The sequence below is a fragment of the Anomaloglossus baeobatrachus genome, chromosome 2 (genome assembly GCF_048569485.1).
Source record: "Anomaloglossus baeobatrachus isolate aAnoBae1 chromosome 2, aAnoBae1.hap1, whole genome shotgun sequence".
NCBI classification, from domain to species: domain Eukaryota; kingdom Metazoa; phylum Chordata; class Amphibia; order Anura; family Aromobatidae; genus Anomaloglossus; species Anomaloglossus baeobatrachus.
This window is the reverse complement of record NC_134354.1, coordinates 765,518,031-765,534,595: the sequence shown is the minus strand read 5'-3', so window position 1 is coordinate 765,534,595 and position 16,565 is coordinate 765,518,031. Positions and strand designations below refer to the sequence as shown.

The 16,565-nt window shown below is 45.3% G+C and overlaps 1 protein-coding gene across 1 annotated transcript in view; it reads left to right on the top strand.

Moving 5' to 3' along the window:
* Nucleotides 1-16,565, top strand: part of TENM4 (teneurin transmembrane protein 4) — a 124,300-nt gene that overhangs the window by 77,102 nt on the left and 30,633 nt on the right. The window contains exons 12-13 of the mRNA XM_075333976.1: nucleotides 4,368-4,617; nucleotides 15,577-15,809. Of these exons, the coding sequence (XP_075190091.1) occupies nucleotides 4,368-4,617; nucleotides 15,577-15,809 (483 nt within the window). The remainder of the gene's footprint in view (nucleotides 1-4,367; nucleotides 4,618-15,576; nucleotides 15,810-16,565) is intronic.

Below are 16,565 nucleotides of genomic sequence, written 5' to 3'. Positions count from 1 at the left end.
ATCCCTAGGTGTCCGGCCATCGGAATCTCATGTGCGATCCGCAACAACTCCGTCCGGAACGGATAGGGTACCACCAACTGTCGGTCCCTGGGCCACGCCTCCGGTGAACCCTGCTGGACCGTGGCCCGGTACAGCCGTCCTTGGTCCCAGACCACTCGCTCCGGGTCCGAGTCCGAGGGAGGCTGTGCCGCCTGCTCCTTAAGAGCTTTCAGGCTGTCGTCAGCTTCTAACGCTGCCTGAAACCCCTGACTAGATGTGGCCAGAATCGACGAGACTGTCACATCTTCGGTCAGTACCCCGGGACCTGTGTCCTGGCCTCCACCTGACTCGGCTGCCACTTGGTCAGAAGGGGAAGAGCTATCGGACCTCCGGGAGGCCCCTTGGCTTCCAGCACTCCCACTGCGGGTGACAGCGGCCACAGCCGCTGCGACCGTGGGTCGTGCCTGCTCCTCCTCCGTTCCTGACCAAGTCGCCGGTTCAGGCAGACCGACCTGGCTTCCTGACACCCCGGTTGTGGGGGAACCATGCACCGAGATCTTACCTGGGAGCACTTCCGCTCCTGGACCGGCCCCAATCTCACCTGCCTGTTCCCCTCCTGCCGCAACAGAACCCCGCTGTGAAATCTCTGGGGACCCCACATTTGCTGTGGTAGCCCCCACCCCACACACTGGTCCTCCCCCTGCAGCACCCTGCTCTCTGCTTATCCCTGCAGAGGGCAACAGATCCCAGCTCACAGGCTGATTACTTGTAGAGGCATTGTCACACCTTTCTCTGACCCCCTCCCCTGTCACAGCTGCAGCTGAGTGTGTGTCTATGGTGTCTATGCAAGCAGAAATATCAGAGTTCACTCCCTCCTCCCTTACATCATTCATAGATAACACATTAACATTGTTAGGAGTCATGTCAGTACGGGCTGAAGGTTCAGCCCTTGGGGGGGGCCCAAACTGGGAGGTTATCTGCCCCAAATCTGTCCCAAGTAGCACGTTTGCAGGGATCCGATCAGTTACCCCCACCTCCCTCACCCCTCGCCCTGCGCCCCAGTCCACATAAATGTCAGCAACAGGCAGCGCCGGGTCAATGCCTCCAATCCCGGAGACAGCGAGGGTTTTTCCAGGGATCAAGTCTTGGGGGGGCACCATCTCAGGCCGCACCAGAGTCACCTCCGAGGCGCTGTCTCGCAGTCCTATGGTCACAGACCGGCCGACGGTGACAGGTTGGAAGCTGTCCAGGGACCTACCACCACCCCCACCCACACAATACACCTTGGGCGGCCCTTGGGACGGGGACGGAGCCGGGGCCTTGGGACGCTGAGGGCACATGGCCTTGAAGTGTCCAGGTAAGTTGCACTGGTGGCACCGTCTTGGCTCTGCCACGGGCCTGGAGAGGGGAGTTGAGGGGGACACCCCCTGCAGTCTAGGGGCAGGTGGGGCAGTCGCAGAGTTCATCTTACCCCCTCTCCAGGTGCTGCTGGTGGCTGCTCTCCTGGCCTCAGGAGCCCGATTGTTGGTGTAGTCATCGGCCAGGGCAGCTGTAGCCGTGGACCCCTTTGGCTTCTGGTCTCGGATGAACTGGCGGAGATCCTCAGGGCAGTTCCACAAGAGTTGCTCCGTGATGAACAAGTCCAGGATCTCCGGTCCGGTGGAAAGCTGCAGGCCTTGGGTCCAGTGGTCGGCAGCTCGGGCAAGTGCCCGCCGGTGGTCAGCCCAGGAGTCCTTTGGTCCCTTTTGCAGGGTCCGGAACTTCTTGCGGTAGGACTCTGGAGTGAGGTTGTACTGTTGGATCAGGGCCCGCTTGATGGTGTCGTAGCCCTGATCTGCCTCAGCAGGCAAGTCCCCAAGGATATCCAGGGCCTTACCCCTTAGACGGGGGGTCAGGTATTTGGCCCACTGATCCTTGTCCAGATGGTGCTGCAAGCAAGTCCGTTCAAAAGCAGTCAGGAAAGAGTCCAAGTCTCCATCCTTCTCCAGCACTGGGAAGTCCTCAACACGGACCTTTGGAAGTTTGGTGTTTTGAAGGTCACATGTGGCTGATGAGGGCCGGAGCTGAGCTAGCTGCAGCTGGTAGTCACGGTCTGCCTGTCGCTCTCGCTCTTCACGCGCTGCCTGCCGCTCCGCAGCCTCACGCGCTGCTTGCCGTTCCGCAGCCTCAGCGTCACGCGCTGCTTGCTGCTCCGCAGCCTCAGCGTCACGCGCTGCCTGTCGCCCACGCTCGGCCATGAGTATCTCGTAGGTATCCCGGACTCCAGCCATAAGCCTGGCCAAGGCAGCTTGAAGGAGGGCCTCTGCACCTCTCAGGCCGGAGGGATTGGCAAGTGGTGATCTGCGGCACGCTGCAGAGCCAGGTGATTCACTGTCCATTGCAGAACGGAGGGCTGGCATCTGGCTCGTTGAGGACCCTTGGGTGAGCTCCTCCTCATTTTGTCCAGCAGTGCCAGGTTGTGCGATGTCCTCTGCAGAGCTGTTCTCTGGCGTCGGGCTCTTGGAGGGCTCGTGGACAACCTCCTCATCGTCTCTGGCCTGAGCATCGGCCATTCCTTTGGCTTTGCTCCTGGTGCTCTCAGCCATTCTTGCAGACTTTGGTCACTGACACAGAACTGACACCTGATGCCTCCACACACCTTACAGTATCTGCACTCTGACACTCTAGTGTTGAGCTAGTCTGAAGACCCCAGCAGCCACAGCTGCTGCAGGCAGTCTTTAGTGTCTGGGAGTATGGGTCTCACACTCACACACACTATTATCTCGATCCCACCGCTATGCCACCAATATGTCACGAACCACCGGGGGGGTCACTCAGAAATCCCCCGCGCTGGCTACCAGTACGTCACAATCGGGGGGTAACAAGTGGGTGTCACCCCTCCTTTATACCTCCCGACCGACAGACAGAGCACGTGACGCGCTCTCTAGCGCCCCTCTTATAGTCAGGCCAATTATGGAATTGCCCGACAATAAGCAAGGAGGCCTCTATACTACTTATGCCGATTATTGAAGGGTCTCCGGTGAGAGTAGGGTATATATTCCCCCGACCTCCGCGGGCGGAATATATAAAACCTCCCCGAATCTCACTGGCCTCCCCACAATAATCCTTGGCACAACTCGCTGCCACCAACCGCTTCACGGTAACTATTAGCCGAACACACAGACGTGGGATTCAAGATCGAGATAACAGAACAGCCCAAGATTAATTATATAATTTAATCAGCCTAAAGCACACTAGAAACTACAATATATACAATAGGGAATCTACAGAATATACATATGTCAGAGTACAGTTACAGATAAAGCATGGTTTACAAACAGGTATGCAATTCAATCAGTTACCTTGTGCGTCTGGCCACAGGGGGGCGCTGTAGACCAGGTTTCCAGGAACTCCCACAGATGTTTCCTACACGTGACCCCCAGCGAAAGAACCCTGGAAAATGGCCGAAGTAGGGTTATCAACCTGGGCAAATCCAGGTCCCCTCCTACCTTCGTGACCTCAGAGGGAGCACTGCTCCACCCCTGGCTGGAGTTATGGACAAAATCCACAACATGGAATATGGCCATAACTTGGCCTGGGAGCGTCGTAGGCGGACGCCAACGCTCTCATTGTGACAGCTATGAATTTAGCTACAGAATGAGAGGACTCGTGACTTGTCTACTAGTTCCACATTGGCTGATATCACGCCTGGGGTATTTCCCAAGCTCCCGCTCCCATAAAAAAGGGTGTGCCAGCATCGTCCGCATGCGGAGACACCATTTTTATGGTTGCCATATTTATCGGAAATATGGCTTGCGAGATATGAACCATTTTTTACTGGAGTCGTTCTGTCTGGATACTTCCAAGCTTGCTAATGAGATAGCAGCTCCTACCACAGGGTCACGGCAGGGAGTCCTCCTGTGTCCATTGTTCCCACATCATCTCATCTCCATATCACAGGAGATGGCCATGGAGGTGTAACACCTTCACAGATGCTGGACATTGAGAACAAGAAGGGAGGGGGGCACTGCCAGGGAGTGATGAGCGATTATGACTGGAAGTCATAATTCATCTTCATATCCCGGGATTTGCCTCACATATAGATTTTAACATATTTGCAAAAAGCAAAATAAAAAAAATAAAAAATTAGGATTGTGACACTTCTAATTCTGTCTGGTTATAGGGAACAATGGATCACCTTCACCTATGCGTCAATTTTAGATTATGCGGAATTTAAATGTAATGTTCCTTTAAGAAGGCATATGTTCTTTCCCTCTCATTTGCATTTTTAGATTTAAGTGGTAATCCTCTTAAAGCGAAAGATGCCCTTTTTTTTTTTTTTTTTTTTTTTTTTAAATGTGTAAAAAAAATATAGTATAAAGTAATTAGTGTATTCTTGTTGTTATCAGGTATACTGCACAAAGGCAACGGAGAGAATCAGTTCATTTCCCAGCAGCCGCCCGTGATAGGTAGCACCATGGGCAACGGCCGCCGCCGCAGCATCTCCTGTCCTAGTTGTAATGGCTTAGCAGATGGTAACAAGCTTTTGGCACCAGTGGCCCTGACTTGTGGCCCTGACGGAAGCCTTTACGTTGGGGACTTCAACTACATCAGAAGAATCTTCCCCTCCGGCAATGTCACCAACATCCTGGAGCTAAGGTATTTACATCACACATCACACCCCTCAAGCAAGAAGACCCAGCCTGTTCATTTTATTTGGCGCCATGTAATACCTCATTTCACCTGTAGAGGCCGCTACTGTGGACATGTGAGGCTGGGCAAAACTTTTACCAGATTGTTGAAATTTCTGAACTTTTCTTCCTTCTCAAATAAGTTTTGGCATTCAGGTGAGGCCCTCAGTAGAGGCGGTCCTCTGTTTAGAGGCACACCGGCCTTGCCCTATACTAGTCATTATAATTTTTTCAGCCAGTTTTATTATAAGCTGATCCCTATAAAGCATATATAGAACACAGGGGCAGTTTAATGGTCAATGGTGACTTGTCCTGATCTAATTATGACAGCTAACCAGTGCCCCCTAATGGCCAAATTAATAGCAAAAGTTAGTATTAAAAAAAAAAAAAAAATTCTAAAAAAAATTTATATATATATATATATATATATATATATATACATATATATATATATATATATATATATATATATATATATAAAAAATATATTCTAAAATATAGATATATTATACATAATCAGTTTGAAGAATTACTCATTGACTTCTCTCACCTTAGTGGGTTTTACCCTTGCACCAAAGAATGGCTTCCATGACAAACTCAGCTCTGCTACATATGTAACTTGTTGATTTCACGTCTCTCTGACTGTTACATTAACCTTTATATTTTCCTACGTCTTTTACTAACTCTTGCTTTTCTCTCCGTCCCTCTTGTCTTGTCAGAAATAAGGATTTCAGACACAGGTAAGAGCTCCTCAGCTCTCGGTGACATCCTGTTTCCAGCCTTCTGCGTCCGCTTTTGTGTAGCTAACCCCATGCCCCTCGATTGTGGTCCTTTTAGGCGGTTTTAATACACCTAAGTTATGAGCGGTGACACAGGGGCTTGGGTCAGTTTTGAGCAGTGGCGCTTGATGGTAATTGTTGAAAAAAAGACTCAGCTATCTCATTTTCTTACATATTTATATCTGAAGGCACATAAAAGGGTTTGACTGTTTTGCCCTCTCCTCCAGTCCACCACCTATTTTATTTGCCATTTTAGGTTGGCTTATTCGCCAAAGTAGAAAGATACTAAAACAGTGCCTATCACTATGGAGGAGCTGCCACCCAATCGTCAACTGCAACTTGAGTAATAACCGGTGATTCTACCAGGGGGAACCCTACTGATCACATCCGTAAAATCCCTTTTAAGATGGAGTTCCCCTTGAATAGAAGGAAAGGCCTCCAAGGAGTAGATCCTAGATCAAGAGGAGCAGGGTTCTAAAAAGTAGGGTCTGGAGTAAGAGGAACAGGACTCTAAACAGTAAGGTGTGGATGAAGAAGAACAGGGCTTTAAAGAGTAGGGTCTGTATCAAGAATAATAGAGATCTAAAGGTCTGGAGCAAACAGAACAGAGCTCTGAAGAGTAGGGTCTGGAGCAAGATGAACAGGGCTCTAAAGGGTGGGGTCTGGATCAAGAGGAATAGGGCTCGAAAGAGTAGGGTCTGGATCAAGAAGAACAAGGCTCTAAAGAGTTAGGGTCTGGATCAAGAAGAACAGGGCTCTATAGGGTAGGGTCTGGATCAAAAGGGCTCTAAAGAGTAGGGGCTGGATCAAGAAGAACAGGGCTCTAAAGGGTAGGGTCTGGATCAAGAAGAAAAGGGCTCTAAAGAGCAGGGGCTAGATCAAAAAGAACAGGGCTCTGAAGACTAGGGTCTGGAGTAAGAGGAACAAGGGTCTAAAGAGTAGGATCTGGGTCAAGAATACCAGGGCACTAAAGAGTGGGGTCTGGATCAAGAAGAACAGGGCTCTAAAGAGTAGGGTCTGGCTCATTAAGAGTAGGGTCTGGATCATAAAGAGTAGGGTCTGGATCAAGAAGAACAGAGCTCTAAAGAGTGGGGTCTAGATCAAGAAAAGGTCTCTAAAGAGTGGGGTCTGGATCAAGAAGAACAGGGCTCTAAAGAGTTGTGTGTGGTTCACAAGGAACAAGGCTCTAACGAATAGGGACTTTATCAAGAGTAGGACTCTAAATAACAGGATCCATGTCAAGGATCTGGGCTCTAACAAATACAATCAATAGGAGTATGGCTCTATAGCATACTTCCCCGATCGTCCTTTAAAAATTGCTGTTTCCATTATCATTGAAAACTATCTATGATCCAGTGCCCCCTACTGGCCAGAAAAATATGAAAAATCCTCCATGTTGACTGTTATCTAAGAATCTTGTTTTCTTCATATAATTGCCGTACAGAACGTGTGCCATTTGTTACCCCAGTCATTTTTCAGCATAATGTGCCTTTAAATGGGAATCTAATGGTTTTAGCAGAGATTGAACCTGGCACCGTTAATCAGTGACAGACATTGCCATCCATTCATCTTGGCGTGGCTGGCGAGCCTGGTTTTCTGCATGCCGTCATGCATGGAGAAGATGGATGGGGGGAATATGTCACCCGGACTCCTCGCTGCTGAAATCTTCACTTTAAGACGAGGGCTGCTTGGCTAATTGCCTGGCTCGTCTTGATACATACTGTAAGACGTGATGGATGGCGGCTTCGCTCCTCTTGTTGCCGGCAATGAGCTGCGATATTAGACCCGTTGTAGCATTGTGTCTTTCATGGTTAATTAGCCCCGGCGCAGTTTATTCAGGGAGTAATTCCAGATATAATATTTCCTGCTCGTTAGTCCACGAGAATCCACCAATCATGATTAGCCGCCAAAACGGCACAATTGTTCTCCTTGGCGTTAATTTGTGACATTTTATTAAAAGGAATTCCCTATTATGATTAAGGAGGAAAGTAACAGGGGGTCATTCAGTCTTTATTCAGCAGGTCAACGTTTTTAAGATTTATGCTTGCTGTCAGTGAATGGAAATAATGTTTTATATTTTACTGCTGAAAAACCCTTTCTTGACCTAATCCTGCTCATAAAGCTGAGAGCTTGTGACTGCATTCTGTATAGGATAGGGATTGGCTCTGATAACATTAGGGGGGGCTTTCAACGAAGCCCGTGACTCCACTTATTGTAATAAGCTCTAGGCCACCCATAAATGGTACAATTACATGGCTCCTAAGAATTGGTGCAGCCCTTTTGCCACCCAAGAAACAATGTAGCTCCATGCCATCTAGGAAACTATGTAGCTCCATCCCATCCAGGAAACTATGTAGCTCCATCCCATCCAGGAAACTATGTAGCTCCATCCCATCCAGGAAACTATGTAGCTCCATCCCATCCAGGAAACTATGTAGCTCCATGCCATCGAGGAGACTATGTAGCTCCATGCCATCGAGGAAACGATGTAGCTCCATGCCATCCAGGAAACTATGTAGCTCCATCCCATCCAGGAAACTATGTAGCTCCATGCCATCGAGGAGACTATGTAGCTCCATGCCATCCAGGAAACTATGTAGCTCCATGCCATCCAGGAAACTATGTAGCTCCATGCCATCGAGGAAACTATGTAGCTCCATGCCATCCAGGAAACTATGTAGCTCCATGCCATCCAGGAAACTATGTAGCTCCATGCCATCGAGGAAACTATGTAGCTCCATGCCATCCAGGAAACTATGTAGCTCCATGCCATCAAAGAAACTATGTTGCTCCATGCCATCCATGAAACTATGTAGCTCCATGCCATCAAAGAAACTGTAGCTCCATGCCACCGAGGAAACGATGTAGCTCCATGCCATCGAGGAAACGATGTAGCTCCATGCCATCAAGGAAACTATGTAGCTTCATCCCTTCCAGGAAACTATGCAGCTCAATGCCATCTAGGAAACTATGTAGCTCCATGCCATCCAGCAAACTATGTAGCTCCATGCCATCCTGGAAAATATGTAGCTCCATCCCATCTAGGAAACTATGTAGCTCCATGCCATCCAGCAAACTATGTAGCTACATGCCATCCAGCAAACTATGTAGCTCCATGCCATCCAGCAAACTATGTAGCTCCATGCCATCCAGCAAACTATGCAGCTCAATGCCATCCAGCAAACTATGTAGCTCCATGCCATCCAGCAAACTATGTAGCTCCATGCCATCCAGCAAACTATGCAGCTCAATGCCATCCAGCAAACTATGTAGCTCCATGCCATCCAGCAAACTATGTAGCTCCATGCCATCCAGCAAACTATGCAGCTCAATGCCATCCAGCAAACTATGCAGCTCAATGCCATCCAGCAAACTATGCAGCTCAATGCCATCTAGGAAACTAATGTAGCTCCATACCATCCAAGAAACGATGCAGCTCCATACCATCGAAGAAACTATGCAGCTCTGTAGAATGGCCCCTCGGAAGATCCTTCACTGTATGATGGCCCCCTCAGAATATCCGAATAGGATAACTGAAGTGAGCACTAATATATATATATATATGAGTGCAAGCCAAAAATACATACTATATATAAGAATAAGGCTGCACATCAAACTTAGATAATGGTATAATGCCTCAAGCATATGGAAAAATATTGGAATATACAATGAAAAATGCTACTTGCTAATTTGAACATGTGAATAATGAATTGCATACCTGCTATGAATATTAGGAAAAAGGAGATATTTAGCAATCGCATTGATCAATGTAACTGAGCCCCAAAGCCTCGTCAAGGCATATCTCTATATTGGGGTCCCTAGCTCTGTGACCCTAACTGTGTGTCATCTCATTGCAATTAAAAACTGCTATGGGTGGAGAGGGGTAACTAAGGACTTTCTTATATAGGAGATGGAAAAAACATGGCCGAAAGGGGCGGAGCTGTGTTCACATTCAGAAAAAAAACTACATATAACTGAATAGGATAACTGAAGTGAGCACTAATATATATATATATATGAGTGCAAGCCAAAAATACATACTATATATAAGAATAAGGCTGCACATCAAACTTAGATAATGGTATAATGCCTCAAGCATATGGAAAAATATTGGAATATACAATGAAAAATGCTACTTGCTAATTTGAACATGTGAATAATGAATTGCATACCTGCTATGAATATTAGGAAAAAGGAGATATTTAGCAATCGCATTGATCAATGTAACTGAGCCCCAAAGCCTCGTCAAGGCATATCTCTATATTGGGGTCCCTAGCTCTGTGACCCTAACTGTGTGTCATCTCATTGCAATTAAAAACTGCTATGGGTGGAGAGGGGTAACTAAGGACTTTCTTATATAGGAGATGGAAAAAACATGGCCGAAAGGGGCGGAGCTGTGTTCACATTCAGAAAAAAAACTACATATAACTGAATAGGATAACTGAAGTGAGCACTAATATATATATATATATGAGTGCAAGCCAAAAATACATACTATATATAAGAATAAGGCTGCACATCAAACTTAGATAATGGTATAATGCCTCAAGCATATGGAAAAATATTGGAATATACAATGAAAAATGCTACTTGCTAATTTGAACATGTGAATAATGAATTGCATACCTGCTATGAATATTAGGAAAAAGGAGATATTTAGCAATCGCATTGATCAATGTAACTGAGCCCCAAAGCCTCGTCAAGGCATATCTCTATATTGGGGTCCCTAGCTCTGTGACCCTAACTGTGTGTCATCTCATTGCAATTAAAAACTGCTATGGGTGGAGAGGGGTAACTAAGGACTTTCTTATATAGGAGATGGAAAAAACATGGCCGAAAGGGGCGGAGCTGTGTTCACATTCAGAAAAAAAACTACATATAACTGAATAGGATAACTGAAGTGAGCACTAATATATATATATATATGAGTGCAAGCCAAAAATACATACTATATATAAGAATAAGGCTGCACATCAAACTTAGATAATGGTATAATGCCTCAAGCATATGGAAAAATATTGGAATATACAATGAAAAATGCTACTTGCTAATTTGAACATGTGAATAATGAATTGCATACCTGCTATTTTTCCTAATATTCATAGCAGGTATGCAATTCATTATTCACATGTTCAAATTAGCAAGTAGCATTTTTCATTGTATATTCCAATATTTTTCCATATGCTTGAGGCATTATACCATTATCTAAGTTTGATGTGCAGCCTTATTCTTATATATACCCTCAGAATATCCGACACGGTTTGCTGGCCCTCTCAGAAGATCCCAGACTGTTTGATGGCCCCCTCAGAAGATCCCACACTGTACAATGGCTCCCTCAGAAGATCCCAAACTGTACAATGGCTCCCTCAGAAGATCCCACACTGTATGATGGCCCCTCAGAAGATCCCACACTGTACAATGGCTCCCTCAGAAGATCCCACACTGTATGATGGCCCCCTCAGAAGATCCCACACTGTACGATGGCTCCCTCAGAAGATCCCACACTGTATGATGGCCCCTCAGAAGATCCCACACTGTACAATGGCTCCCTCAGAAGATCCCACACTGTATGATGGCCCCCTCAGAAGATCCCACACTGTACGATGGCTCCCTCAGAAGATCCCACACTGTACGATGGCCCCCTCATAAGATCCCACACTGTATGATGGCCCCCTCAGAAGATCCCACACTGTATGATGGCCCCCTCAGAAGATCCCACACTGTATGATGGTCCCTCAGAAGATCCCACACTGTATGATGGCCCCCTCAGAAGATCCCACACTGTATGATGGCCCCCTCAGAAGATCCCACACTGTATGATGGCCCCCTCAGAAGATCCCACACTGTATGATGACCCCCTCAGAAGATCCCACACTGTATGATGGCCCCCTCAGAAGATCCCACACTGTATGATGGCCCCCTCAGAAGATTGCACACTGTATGATGGCCCCTCAGAAGATCCCACACTGTATGATGGCCCCCTCAGAAGATCCCACACTGTATGATGGCCCCCTCAGAAGATCCCACACTGTATGATGACCCCCTCAGAAGATCCCACACTGTATGATGGCCCCCTCAGAAGATCCCACACTGTATGATGGCCCCCTCAGAAGATTCCACACTGTATGCTGGTCTCCTCAGAAGGTCCCACACTGTATGATGGCCCCCTCAGAAGATCCCACACTGTATGATGGCCCCTCAGAAGATCCCACACTGTATGATGGCCCCTTAGAAGATCCCACACTGTATGATGGCCCCTCAGAAGGTCCCACACTGTATGATGACCCCCTCAGAAGATCCCACACTGTATACTGGTCTCCTCAGAAGATCCCACACTGTATGATGGCCCCCTCAGAAGATCCCACACTGTATGATGGCCCCTCAGAAGATCCCACACTGTATGATGGCCCCTTAGAAGATCCCACACTGTATGATGGCCCCTCAGAAGGTCCCACACTGTACGATGGCCCCCTCAGTAGCTCCTACACTGTATAATGGCCCCCTCAGTAGCTCCTACACTGTATAATGGCCCCCTCAGTAGCTCCTACACTGTATGATGGCCCCTTAGAAGATCCCACACTGTATGATGGCCCCTCAGAAGGTCCCACACTGTATGATGGCCCCCTCAGAAGATCCCACACTGTATGCTGGTCTCCTCAGAAGGTCCCACACTGTATGATGGCCCCCTCAGAAGGTCCCACACTGTATGATGGCCCCTTAGAAGATCCCACACTGTATGATAGCCCCCTCAGAAGATCCCACACTGTATGATGGCCCCCTCAGAAGATCCCACACTGTATGATGGCCCCTTAGAAGATCCCACACTGTATGATGGCCCCCTCAGTAGCTCCTACACTTTGTCATGGCCCTTGTAGTAGCTCCCACACTCTGAAGCCCCACTATGTATAGTGGCTTCCCCTTGGTAGCCCCCACTATTTTTTGGGGCCCCTCACACATTATAGCCATAACACAATTTTAAAAGAAAAAAATAAACATCTCATACTCCCCTTACCCCATCGAGGCTAGGAGAAGACAGCGGCAGGTCCTCGCACACGAATGGAGAGTGGCAGAGCAGGGAGGTCCAGTCTCTGCTCTGCCGCGGAGTTTACACTGTATCAGCGCCGCGGAACTCCGTTAGGAGCCACGCTACACGGCTCCTCAGAGTGCGGGGCGACTGCACCCTCTGCCCCCCGGTAGCTACACTATTGATGGATCAGTATGGATTCTTGTCATCTTCTGACATAATACTGTGACCTTAATATTGGGGGGTGGGTTGGGGGTGACAAGACTTCTCTTAAAGGTGCAGAGAGAACATTCTTGCACAGTTTACACTTTAATACGATGCGGGTGCAATAGATAATAGTGACACCAATATTCTGCATGTTACAGCCGCAATCTGGGATTTTAGCTTCTCCCTGTCTGCCCTGTTTGGTGCTTACTCTTCTGTGTATGGAAGGTCTGTAGTCAGGCTTATGGGGGTTAATTACAGTGCGCTGGGAGGGGTATCCAGAGCACAGAGCAGTATCAATTTGCCCCCTAATGGAGCACAACGTGCGCTTCAAATGGGCGACGTAAATGAGCCGGATCACAAGACTCTCACCTTCTCCACATAATGCAAAGTCTGTAGAGGAAGAACCATACAGCCGCCATTATCCTAAATATTCAGTAACAGACGGCTAATAATCAGCTAATCTTATCATGGAATTATACACGAGATGTAAAGGCACCATCAACACTCCTCCAAATAATCTGTAGATCAATTATAACTTCTACTGGGAATTACAATGCTAAAAAAAATCACATTCTTACAGATAAGGAAAGTATTATAGCAGCTTTATTCTTGTACATAGGGGCAGTATTATAGTAGTTATATTCTTGTACATAGGGGGCAGTATTATAGTAGTTATATTCTTGTACATAGGGGCAGTATTATAGTAGTTATATTCTTGTACATAGGGGCAGTATTATAGTAGTTATATTCTTGTACATAGGGGGCAGTATTATAGTAGTTATATTCTTGTACATAGGGGCAGTATTATAGTAGTTATATTCTTGTACATAGGGGCAGTATTATAGTAGTTATATTCTTGTACATAGGGGCAGTATTATAGTAGTTATATTCTTGTACATAAGGGGCAGTATTATAGTAGTTATATTCTTGTACATAGGGGGCAGTATTATAGTAGTTATATTCTTGTACATAGGGGGCAGTATTATAGTAGTTATATTCTTGTACATAGAGGCAGTATTATAGCAGTTATATTCTTGTACATAGAGGCAGTATTATAGTAGTTATATTCTGGTACATAGAGGCAGTATTATAGTAGTTATATTCTTGTACATAGGGGCAGTATTATAGTAGTTATATTCTTGTACATAGGGGCAGTATTATAGTAGTTATATTCTTGTACATAGGAGCAGTATTATAGTAGTTATATTCTTGTACATAGGGGGCAGTATTATAGTAGTTATATTCTTGTACATAGAGGCAGTATTATAGCAGTTATATTCTTGTACATAGAGGCAGTATTATAGTAGTTATATTCTGGTACATTGGAGCAGTATTATAGTAGTTATATTCTTGTACATAGGGGGCAGTATTATAATAGTTATATTCTTGTACATAGGGGGCAGTATTATAGTAGTTATATTCTTGTACATAGGGGGCAGTATTATAGTAGTTATATTCTTGTACATAGGGGCAGTATTATAGCAGTTATATTCTTGTACATAGGGGGCAGTATTATAGTAGTTATATTCTTCTACATAGGCGCAGTATTATAGTAATTATATTCTTGTATATAGGGGGCAGTATTATAGTAGTTATATTCTTGTACATAGGGTGCAGTATTATAGCAGCTATATTCTTGTATATAGGGTGCAGTATTATAGTAGTTATATTCTTCTACATAGGGGCAGTATTATAGTAATTCTTGTATATAGGGGGCAGTATTATAGTAGTTATATTCTTGTACATAGAGGCAGTATTATAGCAGCTATATTCTTGTATATATGGTGCAGTATTATAGTAGTTATATTCTTCTACATAGGGGCAGTATTATAGTAATTATATTCTTGTATATAGGGGCAGTATTATAGTAGTTATATTCTTGTACATAGAGGCAGTATTATAGCAGCTATATTCTTGTATATAGGGTGCAGTATTATAGTAGTTATATTCTTTTACATAGGGGCAGTATTATAGTAATTCTTGTATATAGGGGGCAGTATTATAGTAGTTATATTCTTGTACATAGAGGCAGTATTATAGCAGCTATATTCTTGTATATAGGGTGCAGTATTATAGTAGTTATATTCTTGTACATAGAGGCAGTATTATAGTAGTTATATTCTTGTGCATAGGAGCAGTATTATAATATATTCTTGTACATAGGGTGCAGTATTATAGTAATATTCTTGTACATAGGAGCAGTATTATAGTAATATTCTTGTACATAGAGGCAGTATTATAGTAGTTACCGTAAGTAGTTATATTCTTGTACATAGGGGGCAATATTATAGTAGTTATATTCTTCTACATAGGGGCAGTATTATAGTAGTTATATTCTTGTACATAGGGGGCAATATTATAGTAGTTATATTATTGTACATAGAGGAGTATTAAGTCAAGCGCATATAGAATTAAAAAAGTAAGATTGATTTTTAATAACCTTTGTGGTTGGAATTACTTTTTATTTTTAACATAATTTTGGTGAGTTTTTGATTCTTCACTATTCAAGAAAATATTTTGAAGATATCATCTTGACTTCTGATTGAAAGGTCCCCATGATGAGTAAAGTTTATTGGTTCAACCTTTGCTAAGCAGAGGCCTTCAGATTTAACATGTTGGTGTGCTCAGGAATTTTTGTAGTCTAGTAGGATTCATCATGGAGGCTTCAGATGCTTGGCCTGTTGACCAATTCCCATTGTGCCATTGAATATGGTTTCAGGTTTAGTCTCACATATAGACTATTTTAATAATTTAATTCTGTGTTTTTTATTTTACCCTTCCTTGTCTTTTTCACCTATGTCATTGTTGGATAATCACAGTTGGAATTTTGCCCCTTTTTGGCTTGAACTTGTGTCTTCTTTGATGTTCCGGAGCTCAGATGTGACCATCTTTCTTTGTTTCCTTTCATTAATTTTAGCCACAGCCCGGCCCATAAATATTACTTGGCTACAGACCCAGTCACAGGCGCCATCCTTCTGTCCGACACCAACAGCCGACGAGTCTACAGGATAAAGTCAACCACAGTTGTGAAGGACGTTTTGAAGAATTCAGAAGTGGTGGCAGGAACCGGAGACCAGTGTCTACCCTTTGATGACACACGTTGTGGAGATGGAGGCAAAGCCATAGAAGCTTCTCTAAACAACCCAAGAGGTAAAATAAAATAACCATGAGTACAAAATGTCTGTCAAGATATTCAACTCGGTTATGACTCCGTATTGGTGAGTCAGAGATAGGCAAGTGAATCTTGGCGATAAACCTCTTGAGTCTTCCTGTTGGATGTGAGAATGTTCTTATTTTCCTTCACAATTAAAACTGAATAGGTCTTATGTCTTGGAGAAGAAAAGTTTGTCCCAATTGGTTTGAGGAGAAGATGGGAACCAGTGATTTATAGCAGCAGATGTGGTCTATGGGTGGCAACACTGGATCTACATGTTCTTGGGGAGGTTTCGAATTGTCACCATCATTGAACAGTTGGGCCAATGAGCAGCACTTTTTCAAAGATGGTGACCATGACCCAATTCCTCTATTCTGGATTTCTTAATAAGGCACTGTTATTGGCTTCATTTTAAGGGGCACTTTGCACACTACGACATCGCAGGTGCGATGTCGGAGGGGTCATGTCGAAAGTGACGCACTTCCAGCGTCGCACTCGACATCGTAGTGTGTAAATCCTAGATGATACGATTAACGAGCGCAAAATCGTCGTAATCGTATCATCGGTGTAGTGTCTGGGAATTCCATAATTACGCGATTGCGACAGGTCCGATGTTGTTCCTTGTTCCTGCGGCAGCACACATCGCTGTGTATGAAGTCGCAGGAGCGAGGAACATCTCCTACCTGCGTCCTGCAGCTCACGCCGGCTATGCGGAAGGACGGAGGTGGGCGGGATGTTTACGTCCCACTCAT